This window comes from Acanthochromis polyacanthus, chromosome 8 (genome assembly GCF_021347895.1).
Source record: "Acanthochromis polyacanthus isolate Apoly-LR-REF ecotype Palm Island chromosome 8, KAUST_Apoly_ChrSc, whole genome shotgun sequence".
Taxonomy (NCBI): Eukaryota; Metazoa; Chordata; class Actinopteri; family Pomacentridae; genus Acanthochromis; species Acanthochromis polyacanthus.
The window spans coordinates 31,156,462-31,183,325 of record NC_067120.1 but is presented as its reverse complement, the minus strand read 5'-3'; the positions used below and the strand labels follow the sequence as shown (position 1 = coordinate 31,183,325).

Sequence of the window (26,864 nt, the reverse complement as noted above, 5' to 3'; positions counted from 1 at the left end):
TCTTGATGCCTTAGCATGTAAATCTGTAAAAAGCGAGCACGTACATGTAAGCTCATCTTTAAGTTTGTTTTGCTCACAGTGCATGTATATCGTTCCTCTTTACATCTGCTGTAATAGACACGTATTAGGTTTCTGTAATGAAAATCGCTAAATTAAAAACTTTCGCAACGAAAAGTTTTACAAAAACATTTATTCTGTGTTTTCCTGGGGCTTTAAACGCAGCACTTGACTCGCACAAATCCTTTCCGCTAATCGGTTCTCGCCGGCTCACGGGGATTCAGACATCATCCGTGGGTACCGTAGTGTATAGCGTGTGTGTACTTACAGTGTGAGGAGCAAACACACGCAGACAGTCTTTGACAGTGAATGCAAGCAGAAGCAGCAGCTAGCTTGATCACGACGAAAATGGATTTAAATGCCATCATAGAGCAAATGGAGACGGGAGACCAAGACAGCGCTTTGGCGGCTTTACAGAGCTACAACAAGGAGGTAAACATCAGTGCAGTAGCAGTAGAAAGGCTCGGATCCTCTGCATCCAGACGTCAAGTTTATCAGGCAGTGTAAGGTTCTGTTAACCTTGCCCGTTTTGCTGTCTTTGTATTAATATATAAATAGCTTTGCTTCGAGCATTAGGTCAGCTCAACTTTTCGGTGTAGATGACGATGCTTCCATTACATTTACAGAGGAGAGCTTTTCATTTCCCCTACCAAATTAGAGGTTTTTATTAAACATTAAAAATGAAGCTTTTTATCCTCAAGATTATGCCAATTTAGAGCTGAACTGATAGACATCTTTGACCACTTGGGGACAGCAGAACAAGTTGTGCACAGAAAATGCACACGGTACTAAATATTTATAAGGGCCAGGTACCCACTGTATTTCTACCAGGTTTTTAATAAGTTTTTCTTCCTTGTTATTAATATTGTATCTTCCTTCTCTGTTATTGGAGTCCATGGCAGCCCCAGGAACCATATGGTCAAAATTAGAGAAGTTTGGTTTATATTTATTGCCCTGATCCCCCTGATTCTTTTCACCAACTTTCAAGTCTGCTTGTACATCTTTTCAATCGCTGTAGCTCCACCTGTGGACCGAAGCTGACAATGCTTTTCTTTATGTAATAAAAATGAGGTGCAGTTGGATTCCTTGGACACAACCGAGTTCAAAACACCATGTCAAACATGCGGCCCGCGGGCCAAAACAGGCCCACCAGACGGTCCAATCGGGCCGCAGGATGACTTTGCAAAGGAATACATTAACTGTGAATTCTAAATTTGTAAAACTGTAAATTTCTAGAGCTTGACAAGCTGTTTTGATCATAAAGAAAAATGCTATATTATTCAGTTCCAGATACTTGTGACTAAATGTTTTGTGCCTTTGATACTCTGTGATATGTAAGTTATAAAGCACATGTGTAAATGATGAAGTGAAAAAATTCAGGATGATGATAATATTTTGTCAAAAGATAGTCCAGTACCATGAACATTTTCAGAATGTACTTTTTTGCTCTAAAGCAAAGGGAAACATTGTAGGAGTTGTGGTTCTTTATAGCTTATTATGCTCTGATTTTACTGGTGCAGCCCGCTTGAGATCAGATTTGGCTGTTTGTGTGGCTCCTGAACTAAAAGGAGTTTGACACCCCTGCCTTATAACATCAATTTGCAAAATATGTATTTTGAGCCATTTTGGAGTATATGAAAAAATAAGAAAAAAAAAATCAGAGATCACATTTTTTCCCCAATGACAGAGATGATCTTCTGAACAAATCGCACAGAGGTTATCATATGGATTCTTGAAGGCATTCATACATCACAACCAATTCAAATGAGTGGCAAAGCTGCCCAGCGGGAGGTGAGTTGATACCTCAACCACAGTATATGAAAGGCAACCTTCGTATGTGGACTCAGACCCCATGTTTTTAGGCATATGGTGGTACTACAATAAGAAGAAAGTGTGTTTTTCCTGATGACATTTGTTGGCCTTATTAAGGATATCATTATGCCTGCTGAGATCTTGGAAGGTCACAAGGATGGAACCTGACAAGCTATCATGTCAACCAAATTTTTGTGGTTGCTGTGTTGTGTTATTCCACTTCAAATCGTCAGGGGCAAGTCATAGTTGTATGTCACAAAGATACAAAACAAAAATATAGAATACGTATTCAATAAAAACATTTGGTAACAACAATAAAAAATATATATATATAGCTGAGAAAACAATTTCAATGTTCTAGAGTGGCCGAGTCAGAGCCCAGGCCCCAACTGAGAATTTGTGGCTCGAGTTGAAAAGTGCTTTTCACTTAAACCCTCCATGCAACCCAACAGAACAAAGTTTGTTTTGAGTCATTTAGATTTACCATTAAAACTTCGCTCTCATAAGTGTGTCAGAGTACTTTTAAATAATAGTAATTCCTGTCAGAAAAATTCCGCTGTGCCGACAGATTTATATTTATGCTGGTATCCTCATGACTTAATGCAGTGATAATTCTCAAATCTACATGATAGCTCTGCTTAACCAAGGTGGTACGGCCAAGTCCACGGGAAACCTGGACATATCATGAGTTGCCCAACCTACCAAAGAAAGCCAGCTTGAGACAAGTATTCCCAAGTATTTACAAAGTTTATTTTTACCACAACTTGAGCAGAGCCCTAAAACAAACAAACACGAGACTCTTTCACCCTAAAACTTTCCTCGCCCAACAAAAAAAACAAAGAGCAAGAAAAAGACAGCCTTCTTTCCTAAGCTTCTCAACAGAAGACAGGAGACAAGAGTGAAAAAATAAGAGATGCACACTCTAAACCAGTGTTAATTATGCTTGCACACAACAATTCGAAAGTTTGGGGTCACTGAGAAATGTCCTTTATTTTGAAAGAAAGGCAGGTTTTTTGCAGTGACTGTAACATTAAATTACTCAGAAATACAGTCTGGACATTGTTAATGTTGTAAATGCCTATTCTAGCTGGAAACAGCTGATTTTTAATGGAATATCTCCATAGGGGTACAGAGGAACATTTCCAGCAACCATCACTCCTGTCTCCTAATGCTACATTGTGTTAGCTAATGGTGTTGAAAGGCTGACTGATGATTAGAAAACCCTTAGCACATGAATAAAAGTGTGAGTTTTCATGGAAAACATGAAATTGTTGTGTGTGACCCCAAACTTCTAACGTAATGCTAAGACTGATAATAAACCAAGAATCCTTCTCTCACCACAGGTCATACATTTTATTTTACTAATCACAATGGGGCAGGTCTTTGGAAGTGACAGGGAGGATAAAGGAAGACAGATGTGTCTCTCGGTTTAAAAAGTCTGCTCCTTTTGCTGGTCCAGTTCTGGAGCAGCAGTTCCTCCACATCCACTGATGGGAGAGCTCCACCTGTTGTGGCTTCATTTCCTCCTGCAGTCACACACACAGGCTGAGGGGAGGAGAGATGTGGGATTAAAAAGTATGCTCCATGCTTTGTTTTATATTACTGTGACATGAAACTACATAAGGTACAGAAATATAACCATCTGGCTTCTGCATGATATTTTTTTTTGTTAATGTGTGCTCAGAGATGGAGCTTTTCATGGTGGTTTTATTTTTTTCTTGTACTCACTCATAATCAGTGATTATTTGATCTGCTTGTTCAATATTGGAAATTTTGAATCAAAGGCAGGATGAGAAAGAGCTGAAAATATCAGACATTTATCTTTTGTAGTTCCTGAGATATTGTTATTCCAACAAAACACACTGAAAGTGGTCTGATGGGCGTTGAATGAAAAAAGGTAGGGAAATATTTGATCTATGAATCAAAAATTTCTTCTTTTCTTTATATGTTGACAATTATTCACATTTTATGTTAAAAACATTTCAGGCAAATCAGAGAGGACTGAGATAAAATTATTTTAAAAATTCAGTGATTTCAGATGGAATGGCCGTATTGCATTTTGTCAAAAGCTGGAAAATCCTTCTTAAGCAGCACAAATTAAAAGAAAAAATTATAATAAGCATGATTTAAAACATATCCGGAACCTAAGCACTGTCTTAAGACATCCATCCATCCATTCTCTATACACCACTTTATCCTCACTAGGGTCGCGGGGGTGCTGGAGTCTATCTCAGCTGACTTGGGCAAAGGCAGGGGACACCCTGGACAGGTCACCAGTCTGTCACAGGGATACATATACAGACAATCACACTCACATTCACACCTACAGGCAATTTAGAATGACCAATGTGTCTTAAGACATGCAGTTGTTAAATAAGATTCACCTGCATGTGGTAATGTCACACCAGCCATGATGTCTCGTTGACGTTCTAACCCATGAGTCCTCAGTGAGTACCACAGACTGCAGTACTCAGACCACAGCCACCTTTAGTCTTGGCCTTCATTTTGATCTCAGCTACACACCTGTAACTGTGACATCTTTCATTGCTGTGGCTCGATTATGTTGACAGACAGGCATACAAACACCTGCCAAAGTACCATAAACTGCTTTTGTGATATAGTCGGCATCTCCAGTACCACGTTTTGCCATGAAAACCCATCTACACACATAGACAGACAAGGTCAGTAAAATACCAGCTACACTCCTATGGCTGGTAACAAACACCTCCTGATATGTTCCATGTCTCCAAGTATGCAAGGACCTACTAGTGTCTGTGTGACATCAATTTTGTCATCACTGAAGTCCACAAGTGTTTATGCCGACCTCTTTGTACACGTTTGTGTGCAGCCGGAAATTTGTCGCTGCATGACGGTGACTTTGCCATAAAGGCAATAGTGCACATGCTTGACAGTTGTGTGAATGCGCTGAATACGTAGATACAACCTACCGAGTGCCACTGTGTAATTAAAAGTATGAATTCCAAGACAACACTCAGCTTCTTCTGACAATATCTCTGAGCAGAATTCCTGAGCTGTCAGAGTTATGACAGGTTCTTGTTACTGTTGTTAAAGAAACTACGGGAAGCTGTTTCAACATTTAATAACTAAGTTTGATTGTAATAAAAATGGCAGAGATCAACAATGTAATTTTGAGTATATGTGTTTACGCTAAAACATCCTTCTTACTAGTCAAATTGACAGGGGTATCGATGATTCAGGTTGGACTAGGCAAAATAATAGTTGCAGATATCTTAAATCTCATTATAACAAGGCTTCCCATTGCCTGTTTAAACATTGCCATTAGAACTCAAGGCAGCTGCTATGGTAATTTAAGATTGTTAGAAAACTGAGTGAGATAGAAAGAACTTATCAATGAGGAATTTGTGGAAAATGAGAACTTTGTTCATGATAGACTTGTTTCTGAAATAACTGGAACTTCTGCCTGTGTTTATGGTTAAAGTTCCATGATAAGTTTGAAAGGCAAGCTGCCACCGCCTGCACTTCTCACTTGCTGTAGCTTCTGACAGAATATCTGCAATGTCATTTCGTAAGTCTGCCTTCTTACAAGCAAAACCTGAATTACTGTTTGCTTTAAAACACATCTAGTTAGATAATTAAAGGTGGAAACAGTTTGCCGTATGAACCACAAGACAACAACCTCCAACAAGCCAATTTGTAATGGATGGCCTAGGGCACACCCAACAGTGTATTTAATATGGGGCATGACCTTCACTGCAAAATCAGAGCCGATAACCTCATAGTGGGGATCTTTATTTGTCTAAATGACACTTGAGCTTTGCTACACGTTGTCGGCTAACCCCATGAGCCATGCTATATGGTTCTCTAAGCTACAGTGTGGGAGTTGACGTTTAAGGCGACAGGATTAGATTCTCAGATACACAAATAGTCTGCTAACACCTAGCCAAATCCTTCTTTAAGAGCTCTTAAGAGATGAGGAGCTTAGTGTTTCAGGAGTTTCTGCTATGTAAGTTGCATGGCCTCTTTTATGTACAGTGCCTTGTGAAAGTATTCGGCCCCCTTGAACTTTTCAACCTTTCGCCACATTTCAGGCTTCAAACAAAGATATAAAATTTTAATTTTTTGTCAAGAATTAACAACAAGTGGGACACAATCGTGAAGTGGAACGAAATTTATTGGATATTTAAACTTTTTTAACAAGTAAAAACCTGAAAAGTGGGGCGTGCAATATTATTCGGCCCCCTTGCATTAATACTTTGTAGCGCCACCTTTTGCTGCAATTACAGCTGCAAGTCGCTTGGGGTATGTCTCTATCAGTTTTGCACATCGAGAGACTGAAATTCTTGCCCATTCTTCCGTACAAAACAACTCGAGCTCAGTGAGGTTGAATGGAGAGCGTTTGTGAACAGCAGTCTTCAGCTCTGCCCACAGATTCTCGATTGGATTCAGGTCTGGACTTTGACTTGGCCATTAACACCTGGATACGCTTATTTGTGAACCATTCCATTGTAGATTTGGCTTTATGTTTTGGATCATTGTCCTGTTGGAAGATAAATCTCCGTCCCAGTCTCAGGTCTTTTGCAGACTCCAACAGGTTTTCTTCCAGAATGGTCCTGTATTTGGCTCCATTCATCTTCCCATCAATTTTAACCATCTTCCCTGTCCCTGCTGAAGAAAAGCAGGTCCAAACCATGAGGCTGCCACCACCATGTTTGACAGTGGGGATGGTGTGTTCAGGGTGATGAGCTGTGTTGCTTTTACACCAAACATATCGTTTTGCATTGTGGCCAAAAAGTTCGATTTTGGTTTCATCTGACCAGAGCACCTTCTTCCACATGTTTGGTGTGTCTCCCAGGTGGCTTGTGGTAAACTTCAAACGAGACTTTTTATGGATATCTTTGAGAAATGGCTTTCTTCTTGCCACTCTTCCATAAAGGCCAGATTTGTACAGTGTACGACTGATTGTTGTCCTATGGACGGACTCTCCCACCTCAGCTGTAGATCTCTGCAGTTCATCCAGAGTGATCATGGGCCTCTTGGCTGCATCTCTGATCAGTCTTCTCCTTGTTCGAGGTGAAAGTTTAGAGGGACGGCCGGGTCTTGGTAGATTTGCAGTGGTCTGATACTCCTTCCATTTCAATATGATTGCTTGCACAGTGCTCCTTGAGATGTTTAAAGCTTGGGAAATCTTTTTGTATCCAAATCCGGCTTTAAACTTCTCCACAACAGTATCTGGGACCTGCCTGGTGTGTTCCTTGGTCTTCATGATGCTCTCTGCACTTTAAACGGAACCCTGAGAATATCACAGAGCAGGTGCATTTATACGGAGACTTGATTACACACAGGTGGATTCTATTTATCATCATCAGTCATTTAGGACAACATTGGATCATTCAGAGATCCTCACTGAACTTCTGGAGTGAGTTTGCTGCACTGAAAGTAAAGGGGCCGAATAATATTGCACACCCCACTTTTCAGTTTTTTATTTGTTAAAAAAGTATAAAATATCCAATAAATTTCATTCCACTTCACGATTGTGTCCCACTTGTTGTTGATTCTTGACAAAAAATTAAAATTTTATATCTTTATGTTTGAAGCCTGAAATGTGGCGAAAGGTTGAAAAGTTCAAGGGGGCGGAATACTTTCACAAGGCACTGTACCTTCCTCATTAGGTTCCTCTATACTGTTAGCATGCTGTGGCTTATTCACTGCCCTGGGGATTGCGTTGTCCTTACATGAACTGGATGGCATATGAAATGACTTGAAGGTGTGTGGATTAACTTTTAGTATGTGGACAGTATAGGTCGACAACTGTGATGTATGTGGTCAGTATTGCACTGTAGGCAAAAACAGCCACAGTGAGGTTTAGCCTTAGTGACTGGTGCTGAAATTATTTGTGTAACCAATGACTCAAAAACCAATGAATAGCTTCTCAGTGAGAAACACACAATTTTAATTTCACTTGTTTAATATTTGTGTGAATCTGAACAGCCTTCAAAAAATAAGTTACACTGAGCTGGGGCGCAAAGAGAGGATGGGAAAGGAAGTTTAGTTTGGAGTTTAGGAAAAATGTTGGAGTATTGGATGAATGTATTATAAACAGACACAGCTGCAGAGTGGAGCTTTTGTGTTTTTTGTCTTTTGGAAGTCCAGATAGGATACTATTTGCCAACACATTCACAAATAGCTGTATTCATTTTAGCCATGAATGCTGGGTATTTTACCTTATGTATATGTAAAACTAATTAAGATTGATACACGTTTGTTTGTGTCCTGAGTCAATTTGAAATGTACATAACCCTTTTACACTGATAGATTACTAATTAATCAAAGCTGCATTTAAGGCAAGGCTCTTTCAGCATTATTTATAGTCATATATGTAATTTTGTTATTAAATTTGGGAATAAGATCCCTTATAGCATTTGTATGTATGCTAATGTACTTTGAACTGATTTGGTTTTGGAATCCCAGTAAAACAACCTCCAGTCACAGGTCTCATTACATATTTGTGTGTAGCAGTTGTAGGGTAAGTGTTTTCTCAAATGGGGTTTTTATTGCTAATGCAGAATTATTACACAGCCTACCTGATATTCAACCAGAAAAATATTTAGATCAAATTAACATAATAATACAGGATAAGAAACTCATCTTGTTGCGCTGTCAAGAGCTTCAGGAATGGCCAGGGAAATTATTTATGAAACGCTTAGTAGCTGAACTCTATACAAGTTAGTGCTGTCACTTCACCCCCATTTCCAGCAAGGTCAAAAGCTGGTTGGTGTTTCTGGGAGACTGGAGGTTTAACCCTGTCTCTTGCCTAAGTTGGACCCAATACAGATCTGAAGGTGTGTGTTGTAGAATCCTGAAAAGGCGCTTTCTTGTGGCCTGATAACACAAACCGCACCCTCGTAGCAGACCTGGGACGTGTCTTTGTTCACGGTTCCACACTGATGTAGTGTTTTGGTGTCTCTGCTCAGTGGACCCTGTCTCCAGTCCGTGATGGAAAATGAATGAAAACTTGCTCTTTCTCTGTTCTAAGGTTGATTATGACTGATTGATAAGATAATCTTTTTAAAAAATATTTCCTGCTCAACCTACAAAAAGAGATGCATGTGCAGCCTCATTCTGGACTTGTTTTCTGTTTCTAATATTACCTAGTAATTACTGGACTGAACTGCAAACAATAGGCAAAATCAAAACTTGAATCACTTGTTTTATAGCAGAATAAAGGAGTTAAAATCTTTTGCAATTTAATATTTGCTATATCCGGCTATTATGCTTGAAGGCATACTCCTTGGCATGAATGACCCCTTAGCTGCTCTTTGTTCAATTTGATTCAAGTCAGGGGACATATCTTTAGACAGTTTTACTCAGTAACTGTGGCAGTTATGGCCAGGGGCCTATTTCACGAAGCAGGTTTTACAAACTCAGAGTTTTCCCTAAACCTGCTTCGTGAAATAGGCCCCAGGTCAACACCATGCATGTTGGACTCCATCTAAACCCTATCTGACCTATGAATGAGCTGGCAGTATTCATCAGTCTTCTTTTCATGTTCTTTGGAAAAGTTTTGTGCCATTTGGTGAACAATGTTTTCCTTTTTTTTCTTTTAAAAAAATAACTAGACTGACTTTTTCATACAAGGTCCTTTTCATTATATGAGCATCACAGAAACACTAGATTCCACAGATGATTTTCATGCCAAGTCAGGAAGCTCTTATACGCCTGTTTTTCAATGCAAGCTTGCATAAACAGCGAGTGTGTGTGTGGTGTGACAGCTGTGCAACCTCTCATTATTACTATTACTAACATAGTGTTTCTTAGGTAACCACTCTCATCTTTATGAAATCTGCTTTTTTTTACTTGTTTCTTATTATGTGTGGCAATATAGACTCAGCCAGGACCACAAATGAGGAAGCTAGGGTTTTCACAGGTTCTTTTAAAACATTTTCATGCAAGTATCCTTAACTAGAAATTTCATGTGCAGTATTCTTTTTGTTGCAGAGAGGTCGTTCTTTGCAGCCTGTATTTTTAGTGTAGTCTAAGCTGTTGGTTTAATACATATATTGTACAGTCTATACCATCATGCAAAATATCAAATATCTATATGTCAAATTAAAAGTTTCATTACAGTTAAAATGCTGTTCATCATTTTAGTCACATTGCAAAAGGGCGTGCGCAGTTACGCTGCATTCTATAAATATTTCTGCCTTTCAAAGTCTTTCTCTTTCTTACTGTCTTATACCTCTTATCTCCCTGTCCCTTTGACTTATCTTTTTTTGTGCCTTCTGCTTGTCTTTCCTCCAGATGAACCAGTGCTTTACATTCAGCAACGAAGATGAGCGTGACAGAGAGGTAATCTTAACGTTCCCAACACTGAGTCCTGTACAATTGTTGTTTTTAGGTCAGTGGAAAAAATTTTGCAAGAAAAAAGGAAGTTATGGGTATTCTTAAGAGCTTAGACATGTACCTTTTTACTGTGCTTAAGGACGTATACTAGACTTTGTTTTACCTGTAGATAAAACATGTCTAAAAAACATGCCTAGCTGGAGAGTTTACTCTGCAGTGCATTTACATTAACACAAATGTCATCAGTGAAAGAACATGTATGGAAATTCACACTGGCATCCTCTCACCTGTATCATCCGCCTTCTCCCCTGTGCGTGCATGCCTGGTGCTTTAGGAAGGAAGCTTACAAAAGGTATGAATAAGCAATAAGCTACACGTTGTCTCCTCCTCATAATCACAGAGCCCACATTGTGTTTACAAGACAGCTTTTTTGCTTAAAATTTTTTGTGCTAATTCCACATACCCATTTTACACTGGTGAGGAGAATGCCACTGTTGTTTACTCTCAGAAGGGTCCGAGTACATTTCATGATCACCGCTGACTGGCATAGATTTTTACCGCTCTAATATTTATCACTTATTTGTATTCGCATATTAGGAGGGCTCTGTGCAGAGCTGAGAATCATACAGGTTTACTGGTTAGGAGGTGGGAACAAGAAATTTGTCTGAAAGAAGTATGCAATTGGTCTTAGTTTACCACAATGCAATTGTAACTCCTTAAGTATCATGTATCGTCTGCACAGATGGCTTACTTTGATCAGGGAGGCCTTGAGTCAGCGCTTGTTTTAGTGATCCAAAGACTTTCATAAGCTCAGGAGTCAACATCACATGGTCAGCCGGTTTCATTCCATGTCCACATGTGTTTACCAGTAATGGAGCCTCTGGGGAAGAGGACAAATCCCTCCCTACAGTAGCGTGCCATTTCTAGAAATGACATCATCTGTTTTTTTGTAATTGACTTTGGTATTTTCAATATTGCCTGCACTCTGCTGAGACTCAATGTAGTGTTTTTTTGTAATATTTCATAACTTACAAATGGTGCTTGTTTTTTGTACAGACTGTGTCTTTTTTGAAGCTGGCCTTGTGGTGTTTCTCTGCTTAAAGTTGTAGCCGTGTGTCTTCTGTGTCTTGTTGCATGCTCCTTCAGATGGTGAAGAAATAATCAAATTATCCCCATGTGTTAGTGTATGGTCTTCTAGATTCTAATGGAATTCAGCTGAAAATACTGCAGGGTATACAGAACCCTTCAGGGCAAAATGCTTTTCAGGCATGACTCTACAACCTTTGTTCTTGACCTCACCTGAAAACAAGAGGTGCAACTCTACAGCCTTATAAATCAGAATCAGAATCAGAAAGCCTTTATTGCCAAGTGAGTACACACAATGAATTTGACTTGGTGTATAGAGAGCAGTGCCTAGCAACAATATACATATATACAGTGCTGGGCCGATGTCTTCTCTTTTTGCACATTTCTCACCCTTAAATGAGAAATCATCAAACTAGCATTTATATTTCTTCGACTATTAGACAGAGATCCCACAAAACATGAAATGCTGTTTTAAAATGAGGACTTATGCAAGATTTATTGAAAACCTGTATCAGTCCTATGAAAAAGTAATAGCCTCCCTGAACTTGGCAGCAGCAACTGCAGTTAAACATTTGCCATTACTTGTGATCAGTCTTCTACATCACCATGGAGGAATTTTGTCCCGCTCTTTTAATTCGAACTGCGAATATGAACTGCCCTTCTAACATAATGTCTTGCCACATCATCTCAATTAGATTCAAGTCCGGACTTTGACTTGGCCACTCCAAAGCCTCAATTTTGTTCTGTTTGAGCCACTCTGAGATGGACTTACTTCTGTGGTTTGGATCATTGTCATGCTGCAGAACACATTTGTGTTGACCTGTAGGTCATGAACTGATGGTGGATATTCTCCAGGAGGGTTCTCTGATAGAGAGCAGAATCCATGGCTTCATCAATGATGAGAAGTTGTCCAGGTCTTGTGGAAGCAAAGTGGCAACAAACCATCACTCGATCACTGTTGATATATCTTTCTTTCTTGAATGCAGTATCAGCTTTACACCACAACAGCTTTACAAGTTCCACGTTTCCATCAGACCACAGAATGCTATCCCAAAGGATGCTATCTTGGGGCTTATCCAGATTTATATTTTTTGCAAATACCTGACACACTTTTATGCTTTTTTTGGCCAGAAGTGGTTTGCACCTTGCAACTCTCCCAATGATGCCATTTTTTCCCAGTGTCTTCCTTTTTGTGGAATCATGTAGATGGACCTTAACTGAGGCCACTGAGGTCTGCAGATCTGTTGGTGTTTGTCTATATTCGTTTGTGACCTCCTGGATGAGATGTTGACATGCTCTTGTAGAAATGTTGGTAGGTTGTCCACTCCTGGGAAGATTCACTACTGTTCCATGTTTTCTCCATTTGTAGATAATATCTCTCACTGTGGTTCTCTAACCCTATCCCTAACCCTTTACTCCTTCAATGACTATGAAAATGTCATAATTATTCCTTCACTACCAGACATAAAAAACAAAGGAATATTCCAATGTTTTGATCAAGCCTCACCATTCCCTATCAATAGTCATCACATTTATAATACTCGTATTTAATGTATGGAAAATAGAAAGCAGGCCACAAATGAATAATAGTAAACAAACCTTATAATAGTAAAGGTAACTAATCCAGAGTCGGACAGAATAGAGACAGAATCTCTATTCACACTATTTTGACAAATAGAAAATTCTGTTTTGCTGTCTCTGCTAAGATCTGGCTGCAGATGCTCGAACTCTTTGTGCCGATGCTCTGAATTTAATATATGGAAAGTTTGTGTCTGATTTTGACCAGACAAATTTCTCTAACCAGACGTTTTGATTTGACTTGAATGTTTAGATCCACATCAAACTTATATATGGAAATAATTTACTGTTTGAAATAGTTGAGAATTAAAAAAGGAAGGAGCACAATAATGTAGAAGTTACATATTCAGCAGTGATTAAGTCTTACAATTAGGCATTCAGTTGCTCTTTAGAATGAAAACTTTATGGTCATTTTCTGCTGTCATAAATATATGTCTAACATCATGTGTTTGTTGTGTGATGCAGCATCTGGGGGAGTTGGTGCTCGGTTTCCTCAACAGGGATTTGCAGCCTTCCTGTCTGCTGGCCTGTCTAGAAACTGTTAGAATTCTGTCCAGAGACAAACATCGCCTGGATCCATTCATCACCCGCTCAGCTATGTTAACTCTTGCCCGCTATGCTGGTATTGTAGTGGATATTACCGCCACACCTGCCCACAGCCATCTGGTGGAGGGACAAGGTAATTCCTGTCAACATAGCAAGGTTCCTTCAGAACTTTAACACGTTCAAAAGTTTTTACCCAGACGCTCCTGTTTTGCTGTTTCTCCCATGTAACTTCCCTAAATCTTCACATTAATGTAGGAATTCTTTTTGTTTTTGCATCAGCTGTCTAAAGCAATCTGGAAAATCTAAATTTAGACCTGCTTGCAGAGATATTCAGAGAGCATGAATTTGACATTTTTTTTGTCTGAGTTGAGTGCTTTTTAGGATTTCTTATCAATTGGAACAGCCTTAAAAGTTAAAAGTTGTGAGTTTACCTTCCTTCCTTTCACTCAACTTTGATTTCTATTTTCTAGGCCCAGTTCCATCAATTCAGAATAGGACATCAAGGAGGCCTTATTCACAGAGAATGTTTTGATTTGCCATAGCAAAAGAAAGCACAATTTTACACACCGTTGTGTCCGTGAACTGCATCCTAACCCCAGTGTAAATATTAGTTGAAAGTGCATTTAGTTACTTGAATCTGCTATTCTTTTTCTTCCTAGTGGAGGGTGAAGGAGGAAATGGGGAAGAGGCAGCAGAAGAGTCCAGTAAGATGGTTAAGGAATCCTCCCCTCATTCAGAAAATTCAGATCAGGAAGTGATTGTTGAGGCCCTCAAGTCCATCTGTAACATCCTCCTACACAATGAGACTGGACAGGTCAGTCTGTCATGAATTCCTCAGATCATAATATTATTTTTTTTGATGCTATTTATAAAATATGGATGGATGGATGGATGGATGGATGGATGGATGGATGGATGGATGGATGGATGGATGGATGGATGGATGGATGGATGGCAGGTGGTGGCAGCAGATCTGCAGCTGATTAAAGGTGTGGCTGAGAGGCTGAAGCAATGTCACGATCCCACTTGGAACCATGAGGTATGAATATCGCAAATAGTCTTCTTTTTTGACTTCAATGTGAAGTTATAATCAGATTTCTAGTGTAATGGAAAAGGGATGGAATGAAACGGGGTTAAATGTATGCACATATTGAGCTGTTAAATTGCTTGACCACTGCATCAGTCCATCTTAATGATGTCTTTAAAGGACAATGGTCAGGTAGCTTTACCAGAAAACAGACACTCCTTTGACCAGTGACTGTAAAAGACCCTCTTTAAATGCAGTTTTATGCAGACATCTTGATGCCACAGATGACAAGAGACATGTGAAAATGGCTTGTTGACACGCTCAATGCTGGCACATCAATTAAGGCGAAGGACGCTTGACTCCACAATTTTAATCAAGGAATTTTTTTCAGGCTGTTCTGTATGACAGACAATCTGCCACATGGCCACAGACCACAAGCCTAGGGTTGTCACATCTGGCTTGTGCTCATCCATCCAGAAGGATGAAATCTTCACACCTGTGGTCATCCTGTTAATCACTTGATATTTGAACAGGACAACTACTTTTGGTGCCAGAAAATGCACTGCCCTTCTTTGTAGCAGCTGACAATGTTCCAGCAATACCCATGGCATACATATTGTTTAGACATCTGCCTCTTGATTGTCCATGCGGTGCACTGGATGGTCTCTAACTGTATGCATCGGAGATGTGTGGCACTATGTGATGCAAAGGGTGGACACACTCAGTTGTTATTCCTGGTCTATGACTCCACCTTCCATTTATTCATAAACATGTCAAACAAGAAAAGCACTCAGAGAGCGCAGTACTCCACCATCCTGCTCAACTGTTGTATGATTTCTGACGAATGAGCCCCAATAAGTCTGCAGCCGTGGATTTGTAGCAGGATCGCAATCATGTGATTGTTAACCGGCAGCTGATGTAGCTTTTAGATGTTGTCATAGTTACAATGACGGCATGCCACTATCTCGCAATGATACAGAACTCTTTAACAAAGCCGTATGATTTACGGTAAAGTTAGAATTACCTTGTCCAAGAATAACTGGACTGACCAAGCATTTCAGAACATATGCATTCCAGGTGGTACTAAAAAAGTACTAAAGTTTGATTTCTAGCCTTACAGCTGAGGAGGAAAAACAGATAAGGAGTGAATAATTCTTCATGTGTCTGCTTTGTCTGTCGAGGTACGTTTCTTTGATTTGCGCCTCACCTTCCTGCTGACTGCCCTGAGAGTGGATGTCAGGGCACAGCTGGCTCAGGAGCTTCACGGCATCAGTCTCCTAGGTAACTTATTTCCTGTGCAGACATTGTAAGGACTGACCTCGGTAACCACGTTTGTTCTCTAGATTTGTACTCTCCATGATAATCCATGCTAATAGGGTTTTTCCACTCAGGGAACTTAATGACCCAGAACGCAACTTCTAGTAGGCTTCAACTCTTTTTTCACTGTCTTTCATCCACATATTCCACTATTCCTCAGGTGATGGTACTAAATCAAATTCCAGGGACACATAATGGGAGAGTGTGTTAGGTTTCAGAGCTATCACTTGTGTTTGATGGATGTGTCCACACATCTCAACTACAGCACAACAATATAGCGGTAACCACCGTTTCTGGAGGTTTTTGTGCATTGATAAAAACTTTATTTTTTTATGGAAAGTGACTTTTGTATTTATGTTAATAGTCAGCTTCATCATAATATACACTGCCATTCAGAAAATTTGGGGTCACTTGGAAATGTCCTTGATTTTGAAAGAAAAGCAGTTTTTCTCAATGATGATAACGTTAAATAAATTAATTATAAATACAGTCTAGACATTGTTAATGAGGTCAATCATTATTCTAGCTGGAAACGACTGATTTTTAATGGAATATTTCCATGGGGTACAGAGGAACATTTCCAGCAATGGTGAAAGTGTATTTAATCCTTCCCAGTTTGTATAACACCCTGGAAAAGCAAAATGAAACAGGTCACCTTTGCCCAACAAGTTCTAATAAAGTTCAGGTTATGGGTTACCCATCTGTGTGTCATTATGTTCCTATAGTGCAAAAGCAGCTTGAGCAACTCACCTTCCAAGTTGCCAATGCATGTAACCCTTAAGATGCATAGAAATCCAATAGTCCATGATAAATCTATTACCATAATAAGGCAGGCATTTACAAGAAAACACAGACTTTGCGAAAGGTTAAAGAGCACAAGTTGATAAGTTCCTGTCCTGTGAATGTTCTAGGCAACCAACTGGATGCCACACTGGATCTGTGTTGGCCAGATACACTGGAGACAGCAAGGGCAGGGTTTGAAAGCATCCCACCTGAAGAACTGCCCCCACTGAGCCGGGAACAGACAGAACGAGCTATGGAGATACTGAAAATACTCTTCAATGTCACATTTGACACATCCAGACGCAAGGTTGATGAGGTAATGGACTTAACTGAATGTTGAATGTTGAATTTTAATCGTATTATTTTACCGTTTTGTCAGAAAATGTATTGCACAATATACCTTAAAGATCTACAGTGTTAAGAGTTCTCTTCAGAACATAAGAGTAACTCATGTGTCATCTGTATGTGTGAAGGAAGAGGCAGCAGAGTACAGACATTTGGGAGCCATACTGAGACACTGTCTGCTGAGCCATGCAGATGGAGAGGAGCGGACAGAGGAGTTTCACAGGTAGTAAAACGCTAATTCTCCATCCATTGATAACTAGATTCATTCTTTGCTTCCCTGTGATGCTATCCCCCTCACTCCTTTCTTCTCTTTTTCTCAGCCATACTGTGAATTTGCTAGGTAACCTCCCTCTACCTTGTTTGGATGTACTGTTGATGCCTAAGGTGCAGCAAGGCTCCATCGAGTACATGGGGGTCAACATGGATGCTGTCAACATGCTGCTAGAATTCATGGAGAGAAAGCTTGACCGAGTAAGGCGAGAGACCAAGTGTATTTGTGATCATTATATTCAATACTATTTAAAGAAGCGTAAAGGCCCAAAGCATAATCTAAATTACATTAAACATTTAAAATGTGTTGGAACTTTAACTTCCCTACCCCAAGCGTAATCTTTGCGACCCACTGAAGCCGAATGTTAACTGATAATGAGGGGACATCTAGTTGCTACAAGTTGCTTGTTATATAAATATATTGGTGAATACATTTTTATAAATGCAACCAAGTATTTAGTAAACCAAATTGATATTGTTGCTTTTTTGGAGAAAGAAGGAACCTGATTAAATTTACAGTATACTTACAGGATAATAATAGTTTATTGCATCTTAGATCTTATTTAATTTAGTTTCGGTCATCAGTTCAATCAGAAACATTAACACAGTGCTCATCAAATTAACTGCAAAGATCAGAGAACACAGTAACACAAAACAAGCCTGGCAAGACACATGACTGGTCAGACAATACGACTCAGCCTTCAGTGGTGTTCAGGAGACAGAGAACAGGAAACTGGTGAATCGCTTTGCGGCATTGTGTAGAAAAACCACCTCTAAATAAATGTGATATAGATGAATGGAAGGATTGCAGATTTTAGGAACACCAGGTGGAAGACTGCATGTACCTAGACATGGAGATTGACAACAGACTGAACTAGAAACAATTCTGAAGCAGGCAACAAGAAGGGAAAGAGCAGAATCTATTTGTTGAGGAAGCTGAGGTTCTTCATTGTGTACTGCATGTCTTCAAGCAGTCTGTTGCGGAAAGCTCAGTTTTCTTTGTAGTCATCTGTTGAGGCAGCAGCCTCAGAGCTGGTTACATGAACTGATGAAGAAAACTGCCTCTGTGCTTGGGTTGGCAAGACAACGCTACACACCTTCTACAATTCGATGTATGTACGTATACATACAGTTGTGAACTAAAGTTAATATACATCTGTAAAGACCATTTATGTCATGGCAGTCTTGAGTTTTCAATCAGTCCTATAACTTTTAACTTCATCCATCCATCCATTCTCTATACACGACTTTATCCTCACTAGGGTCGCGGGGGGTGCTGGAGCCTATCCCAGCTGACTCGGGTGAAGGCAGGGGACACCCTGGACAGGTCGCCAGTCTGTCGCAGGGCTACATATACAGACAAACAATCACACTCACATTCACACCTATGGACAATTTAGAGTAAACAATTAACCTCAGCATATTTTTTGGACTGTGGGAGGAAGCCGGAGTGTCCGGAGAAAACCCACGCATGCACAGGGGGAACATGCAAACTCCATGCAGAAAGATCCCGGGCCCACCCCCGGATTTGAACCAGGAATGTTCTTGCTGCAAGGCGAAAGTGCTAACCACTAGACCACTGTGCAGCCCCTTTTAACTTTATGTGATCTTTAAAATCTATGCGTCTTTGTCTAAAATAATAAAGATTTTGTATTCTTTCATAGATATATCATAGACCCTCTGGAAAAATGACAAAATTGCTTGGACAAAAATGTACGAACAGCAACTCAGCTCAGCAAAAATCTGAAAAAACAAATAATTGACTTGAAGAAGTCAGGAAAACCACTTGGAGCCAATTCAAAGCAGGTACAGATCCCAAAAATCATTTGTAAAAACGCTTGTTTGTAAGTATAATGTGCATGGTACAGTTTAGCCTCTTCCCCGATCAGAAAGAAAAACACAAGCTATCACCTGCTGTTAAGAGCAGGTCTGCAATGAATTAGGAGCTGTTGGAACACAGCTGTGTCTATAGTGTGTTTTTTATCACCATGGTCTGAGAGGCTGCCATGCAAGAATGAAGTCCTTCCTTAGAAATGACAAATTAAGGCTCGACAAAAGTTTGCTGCCAATCACACAGAAAAAAAAAAAAGTCGTCTGGAGGAAACTTCTGTGGTCACACACATATGACTGTGAACACTGATGCCTGTGTACTGTGTTGGCCGAGTCAAAGTCTGGACATAAATCCAACTGAGATGCTGGGGCATGACCTTAAAAGGGCAGTTCATGATAGAAAACCATCTAATGTGGGTGAATTAACACTATTCTGCAGAGAGGATTGGGCCAGAATTCCTCCATGGTGATGTAAAAGACTGATCACAAACTGTAACAAACGTTTGACAGCAATTACTGCTGCCAAGATGGGCTCAGCCGGTTATTAGGTTTATCTTGCGGATATTCAGCTTTTTTGTGGGTTATCACTATTTAATAGTCGATAAATAAATATATATATATATATATATATATATATATATATATACACACACACACACATATACATATATATATATATATATATATATATATATATATATATATATGTATGTATGTATATGTATTAGTTTGATGATCTGGAACATTATTTGTTTGTATTTGTCCCCCTACAGAAATCTTCTATTGGACTTGTTACATTCATTAGCAAGATTAAAATTTGCTTGTCTGCCTCACAGGGACACAAGCTGAAGGAGACCCTTCTCCCATCACTGAATTTGCTGACTGAGAGTGCCCGCATCCACAGAGAGACCAGGAAGTTCCTCAGGTCAAAAGTCAGTACCCGACAAAGTCAAAGAGAATTGTTGTTGAGGAGATGAAATGTGAGCACTGTTGCTATTTTGATGGCTCAGTTATTCATGTATATTGTTTGTGTAGGTCCTGCCTCCGCTGCGTGATGTGAAAAACAGGCCAGAGGTGGGCAACGCTCTGAGGAACAAAATAGTTCGTCTTATGACGCACATTGACACTGACGTCAAGGACCATGCTGCTGAATTCCTCTTTGTTCTCTGCAAAGAAAATGGTGAAAAAGTATATTGTTTTGTCTTTGTTTGAAGATGCTGACTTTTGTATGACTCAGTTCATGCTGATGGTTTACTGCCATTGTGTTCTCATTATTTCACTGTGAAAGTTATCTAAAGCTGCTCAATGTGCAATATGTCTTAAGCCCCATTCTGATGGAATTAAAGTCACTGATGTGCACATTTGGTTTAAATTACTATAACTTCCCTGAAAAGAATAAATCCAAACTGAGTTTTGGGTACTGCAAAGATCATTAGTTTTTCTTTTTGTATAAATTGTTCCTGAGCAGCTTATAGATAAAAATATCAGTTATTACTAATTGAACTGGATTAGGTCACTGGTCCAACCAAAGACTTGTTGACTTGGTTTGATTTTGTTGTCGTTGTATTAATGCATTGCCATCTTTTTTTGTGGTGAATACACTTCCATTTTAACAGTAATATCTTTGCTATCAAGTTTCAAGGTTCATCAAGTACACCGGATACGGAAATGCTGCAGGTCTGCTGGCTGCCAGAGGACTGCTTAGAGGGGGCAGAGACTCTGGGATCTACTCTGAGGATGAGGACTCTGAGACAGAAGAATACAAAGAGGCCAAAGCCCAGTCAGTACCATAACAACACTGTGTCATCACAGTAATCTTCAGTCAGAGTAGCGTCTTTTCCAAAAAATCTATTTTGTTGTTATAATCCCCTTAGCCCAAGGTTTTTTTTGTTGTTTTTTTTTAATTTCCTCCTATGGTTAGTAACAATAGCAAACTTCAAGGCCAACATAAACAATCTTAAGCTGTATGTATGAGGGAGATTTGTGAGAATTTTGACATACAATAAGTGTCCTTGTCCTTATCAACAAGCCAGAGGAAGATTTGAAAAACTCCAGCAAAAAAGGGACATTTTTACATCTGCCTAATCAAAGCAGGTAATTTCAGGATAAGCAGCATCCTTATAACTATGGGTCAGTAAAAACTGAAGATACTGAACCAAAACAGATACTCAGCTCCAGCCCTACCCTACGTGATGGAATTAAAAGCAAGGACAACAGTGCTACATCTATGTTGGTCATGGTAGTAAAACACGGCTTCTTCAGTAAGTGTGTCATGCTTGACAGCCTTTGTGTCAGATGCAGACTTGATGCAGTTCTATCCCTGGGTGTGGTTTTCCCAGGCGTAAACTAACCGTGACGCCACCCGTTGGTTTCAACGCTGAGAAAATGAAGCCCGGATTTTGCTACTTCCTGGTCGCCATTTTGGATTTTTTGGAGCCAGTGACATAAAAAGCGTCATCAAACAGGCTGGACCGGAGAGCAACTAGGGGCAGGACCAGTCTATGGGTGGGCCAGACTGAAGCCAGACTGCTGAAAGCCTTGCCCTGAAGCATCTGTCAATCATTCCAGACAAGACTGTCTATCAAGTATTGCCATGCCCCCTGGCTCCACCAACTTTAAGGATTTATTTAAAATTCAGTATTGATTTATTTTAAGATCGGCCACCTGATCTCTCATTTTGACCATGAAAACTAACGGAAAAAATCCTGAGCTGTAGAAAATCAGTCTATCAAATTTAATTTTTTCCTGTGATGAATTGGGGTCTATGGAGAAAAAGCTTTTTGGAGCCAACCCTAGCGGACGGCGTGATATTGCAAGTTTTTGACACTTCTGGGTGGGCTTCATTTTTGGAGCCAGATGCTACGTCCATCTTTATATACAGTCTATGGGTTTTCCTGAGGTAGCTCCCAGTTCGAAGTGCTAGTTTTTAAGTCAAAATGCAAAGGCCTGTGTCTTTGCTGCCAATCTCAGTGACAGCAAAACAGACTTCTGTCTGTTTTGGAAGCTACTTAGGGATAAACATAGTCCTCCACCTCTTCAGACAAAGCGTAAGCTTGACTGAAAGCATGGCTACCACACAAGACAGCATTTAATTATTCAAAAGAATTCAACTGATTTAGGTTGCAGGCAAAAACTTGTCACACTAAAACCATCTGATCTGGCACTTTTTGTCATCAGATGTGTATCCCCAGATGGAGTATGTCCAGTTCTTTAAGTTCAAAATTATCGTACATGACTGATATAAATGAAAGCATTGGACGAACTACTAAATAGTTTTAATGAAGTAAAGCTTCAATGGACATTTATTTTGAAACAAAATATTGGTTTGATCTTTCCCTTTGATCATTGTTGATGCAAATCCAAATAATTTGCAAATGTTTCTTAAAAGCTTTTCATCTCTCTCTCTCTCTCTCTCTCTCTCTCTCTCTCTCTCTCTCTCTCTCTGGTATTCAGTATAAACCCAATAACAGGAGTTGTAGAAGAGGAGCAGCCCAATCCGATGGAGGGAATGACAGAAGAGCAAAAAGAATTGGAAGCTATGAAGCTGGTCAGCATGTTTGACAGACTTTCAAGGTCAGTAAACGCAGGATACACACATCAACATGATAACACACATGACTTGTAAAGGACATTTTGTTGTCTGTCATATATATATATATGTGTGTGTGTGTGTGTGTGTGTGTGTGTGTGTGTGTGTGTGTGTGTGTGTGTGTGTAAAATGTTTTGTCAGTTATTCTAACTGAAAATAATAGACATAAATAAGTAGACATGGGTGGGAAGCAGAGGATTTAGTGGAAATGCTGTCAGTTCTTTCAGTAGTTAATATTACATAATTTTCTATATTTAATGTTGCTTTTCAGTTCAGTCTGTCTTGATGCGGGCACATTTTTGCTACTACTCCCTATAGGTGTAATGTGATCCAGCCCATGCAGCTTGGTATGGATGGGAAGATGAGAGAGATGACTCCAGATGATCTGCATAAAGTGTCCCACAATCCTTTGGTCCAGCCAGAAGAACCAACTAATTCAGAAAGTGAGGATGATGCCCAGTAAACACAGGAGTTTGATGGAAGAAACAGATTGAACCCCTGTGACCCCTAGATAATCTGGTTTATTAATTTAGACATTTACATGTCACACATGTATCCTGTTCTACTTTGTTTATTTTGATAGAAAAAGAGGAACAGAAAGTTGGGCTTTGTTAGTCAAATTAAAAACAGCATTGGGTAAAATGCTGACCATTTTCCAGTTGTGTTGATTAATGTCTTTCCCTTCCAGACATTTGTTGCAGTTCATTTTAGCCCACTATGAAAACTTATTGACATTGTGCACCACTTAAAGAACACCAGAAAGTTTTCAAAATGGATTAAGAATCTTCACATTCAGTAAAAAAGTGAAGCAGAAAGAGCATATGAGCATTTTCATTCAGGGTTTTCTGAAGGTCAACAACTGACTCTCTAGCAACAATCCCCAAAAGCTTCCTACTTACACACAGCAAATATCAGCCATAAAATATGTACAAAGCACTTGTATGGCCCTTTAAATGGTCATCTGGTCTAAATAAATACATTTTTTTTCTAAAAACTTAGTTTCTAACAAAGAAGTTATTTATTGAGATATAATCCATGTGCTTGTGTGTGAAGCTACCTGTAGACGTGCAAATGATCTTTGATTAGTCATCACTATTTCTCAATTAACTCCACACACAATGCTGCAGCCATTGTGTTGACCTTTCTTTGCTCCAAACTAAACTGAGAATCTGAACCTCAAACTCCTCATGAAGGTGGTGTGTGTTTGTCTGGTTCAGAGTCATCCATTGTAATAGGTCTTTTTACCAACATGTTTAAAAAGAGGGCAGCACAATCACTGGGTGGGATCCTTCTGTGTGGAGTTTACATGTTTTCCCTGTGCATGCATGCGTTTTCACCAGGAGCTGCAACTTCCTCCCACATTCCAAAGGCCTGCTGAGGTTAAATGGTGATTCTAAATTGTCCGTAGGTGTGAATGTGAGCGTGATTGTTTTCTCTTTATGCAGCCCTGTGATAGACTGGTGACCTGTCCAGGGTGTCCCCCTAATTTGCCTTCATCCTAAATCAGTTGGATTAGACACCAGGACTCCCGCCACCCCACAGAGGGTTAAGCAGTGTTTAGATAATGGATGAATGTTTAAAAAAATTTGATGATCACCCAAATGTAAAATGACAGTTTGCTGTTTATCAAACAGAAATTCAAATTACAGCATCAGTATCAACATGTCAGTCCGGATTTGATTTGTTGAGGTTGGGAGGCGTTCACCTGCAGGACATCTGCTACCACCCCGAAGTACAAAGACAAACTTTTGAAACTTTGAAAAACTCATCAGTAAAATGTCTACATCCCACTCTATATGCTAGTTACCCAGCATATGCTGTGCTATATGCTGTTACTCAGGATAATCCACAGACCTGCATACAGTGTAAAAAGTCTTTCTTCACAGTGGAAACTAGTCTCTGTCTCTTGGTTGAAGTTGAACTTTGTAGGAAGATTTTGACAGAATGTTGGGGCTCTTCATTATGAAGCAAGGATGTGTTAATTTGCATACTTTTCATTAGAGCAGAAGATAATGTCGTGCATGAAGTACAATGAGCTGCTGGAAGTGAAATGTAAAACTACAGATGGATAAACTACTATTTTAGACTCAGGATAAAGCATTGTTATGCTAAATGTCTATTCTGAAGAACATATAAAGTGTATTTTCCTCTATATTGTTGTTTTGTTGCTGAAAGTTCCATCATTGACAGTAAAATTCAATAAATATGTTTAAATGACAGCTTGGTCTCATGTTTCAATATTGATGCAGTTATTGTGTTATTTCACGTAAGAAAGTGCTCCACCACCATGATGAAACCCACAAGTGTTCTGGTGTGGGATGCTGCTGTAAATCAGATCCTGTAAAAACCTTATTCAGGTGTTTGGTGAGGATGGTGCAGATTAGTAGAAAGGAGCATGTGTTCTTCATTGTAATGTCAGTTAGGTTTCTGAAATTGCTGCAGGTCTGCAGAGAGAAGATGAAGGCCAGGTGATGCTGACTGTTAGTCAGCGCTGAATGTGTTTCTATGCGGTCTCAGTCTGAGATGTGGGGAGGGAATGTCAATGCTGCTTGGGTAACAAAATACCCAGAAGAAAGGTGACTAATGTCATATGGATTGGAGGAAAAGATAATAAAAGATAAAAGATAAAAATCTGCCAAATATTCAGGAAACATCCAGAAAACTCCGAACAACGAGTGCATGTTTTTATAACACTAGATAAATGACTGAGTGTAAGTGATAAAAGAGGCCACATGCTGTTTTGGTTGTTGACCTTCTTTGGACAAGATGATATAATTTGACTTCCCGATCTGTGAACTCGGACTGCAGATGAGCAAGTTTCTATACTAGCGCATTACTTTTGAGATTTGACAATGTTTTTGTCAAGCAGCAAAGGTTTTGATGAAATGCAATAGAGCAGCCACACAATGTGACAGGTTGGCGGGTCCCATTCTTGTAATCCTCCAAGATGTTGCCAGACATAGCGACAGTTTTATAAGGTAAGCAGTTAAATGGTATTGGAAAGACGGCATTTGTGCTTACTGCAGTGCCCCCAATAAACAAATGCTGCAATTTGGTTTCAGACAAATTCAGAGAGGGGTGCCAAGTCCATTCAACAAATTTGGTGCAAATTCAAGAAACAATTGCTGAGATGTGAACTCACTCCTAGTTTTTTGGCTTTGCCTTTGAGTTCAAGTAGCTATAACTATAAGCTGTTTTTGAAAATCTAAAACCCATGTCCTAACTTTGGTGAAGCATCGTCTGAAATCATCTGCACCAATTGTGGCAACAGCCAGAAACAATGTGGCCTGTGAAAAAAATTCTAAACTAAGGTGATATTACAAACTGATGTCTCAGCCTTGGGATCTCCCATGAGTTGTCAGATTGTTCCTGAGATACGATTTCACCTCCTGTTTCACATCTTCACTACTTATTTCAATTGGCGGAAAGTTTAATGCTTTCAATAATCAAAAATCTATAGATAGCTTTTGTGAGACTTTGTCTAAAGAAAGGGGGGAAAACTGTGGCCTGTAAAACCCTCTTCTTTTTTTTTTTTGGTGATCAAATCATTGAACTCAGTCTACTTTTCAACATCTGGTTCTGGAGGCTGCTATAGACTCCACAACAGCAGCCAGGGACATTATGAATAATGAAAAAAGTGGAAATGCAATGTGTGGCTCTGAGATTGTGTAATAACTGCAGCATCAGGCAGGTGTTACAGGATCCAGGATCTATAAGTGTGTCTCCAAAAATAGAGAGACTTGCGCACATTTGCATGCTGAACAACAGCATCGATAACTAATTACAATTTTATAGTTATAAATCATCCCAAAGAGAGCATGTAGAGCAGATCAGTCCGGACCAGGATCTGAAGGCAGGTCACAATGTGTTCACTTTCATGTCTTCACATCAGACAGACGAGCTGTCACAGGTCAGTTTCAGCTGTGAAAGTTCAGTTTCCAGCTGCCTAGGAATATTTCTTTGAAGCTTATTACAAAGCTGCCTGGAGATTGTTCGCAGGTACACGCTGCTAACTGAATGTAACCGAGTTCAATTAGCCTGGCAGCTGCAACACAAAGTCTGTACATTAGCAGCAACAGGAGCAACAGAACAGTGTCAAGCCACTCACTTTGTAGAGAACGAAGAAACAACCAAAACAATAGAAGTCACAAATAGAAGTCAAACGAAACAAAACAAAACATGGAGAATATTTTGAAGTTAAAAAAGTGTAAGTTTAATGAAATGAAAACAAAATAAAATGCAAATTGGATAAAGAAATCTCATTTATGTTGGGTTTTCAATATAACCTCCACACTCCACTCC

At 39.5% G+C, this 26,864-nt stretch overlaps 1 protein-coding gene across 2 annotated transcripts; it reads left to right on the top strand.

The window, feature by feature from the left end:
- Window positions 1–232: 232 nt before the first annotated feature.
- ric8a (RIC8 guanine nucleotide exchange factor A) lies at window positions 233–24,781 on the top strand. 2 transcript variants are annotated; one of them, XM_022198620.2, is made up of 15 exons: window positions 233–489; window positions 10,150–10,197; window positions 10,526–10,543; window positions 13,321–13,534; window positions 14,061–14,215; window positions 14,360–14,440; window positions 15,610–15,709; window positions 16,657–16,844; window positions 17,002–17,096; window positions 17,194–17,344; window positions 19,810–19,905; window positions 20,009–20,153; window positions 20,609–20,753; window positions 22,427–22,546; window positions 22,881–24,781. In XM_022198620.2, the coding sequence occupies exons 1-15, from the start codon at window positions 367–369 to the stop codon at window positions 23,023–23,025; spliced, it is 1,824 nt and encodes a 607-aa protein (XP_022054312.2). In that variant the 5' UTR covers window positions 233–366; the 3' UTR covers window positions 23,026–24,781. The 2 variants fall into 2 exon arrangements, with proteins under 2 accessions (XP_022054312.2, XP_022054313.2); XM_022198621.2 differs by lacking the exon at window positions 10,526–10,543.
- The last annotated feature ends 2,083 nt before the right edge of the window (window positions 24,782–26,864 follow it).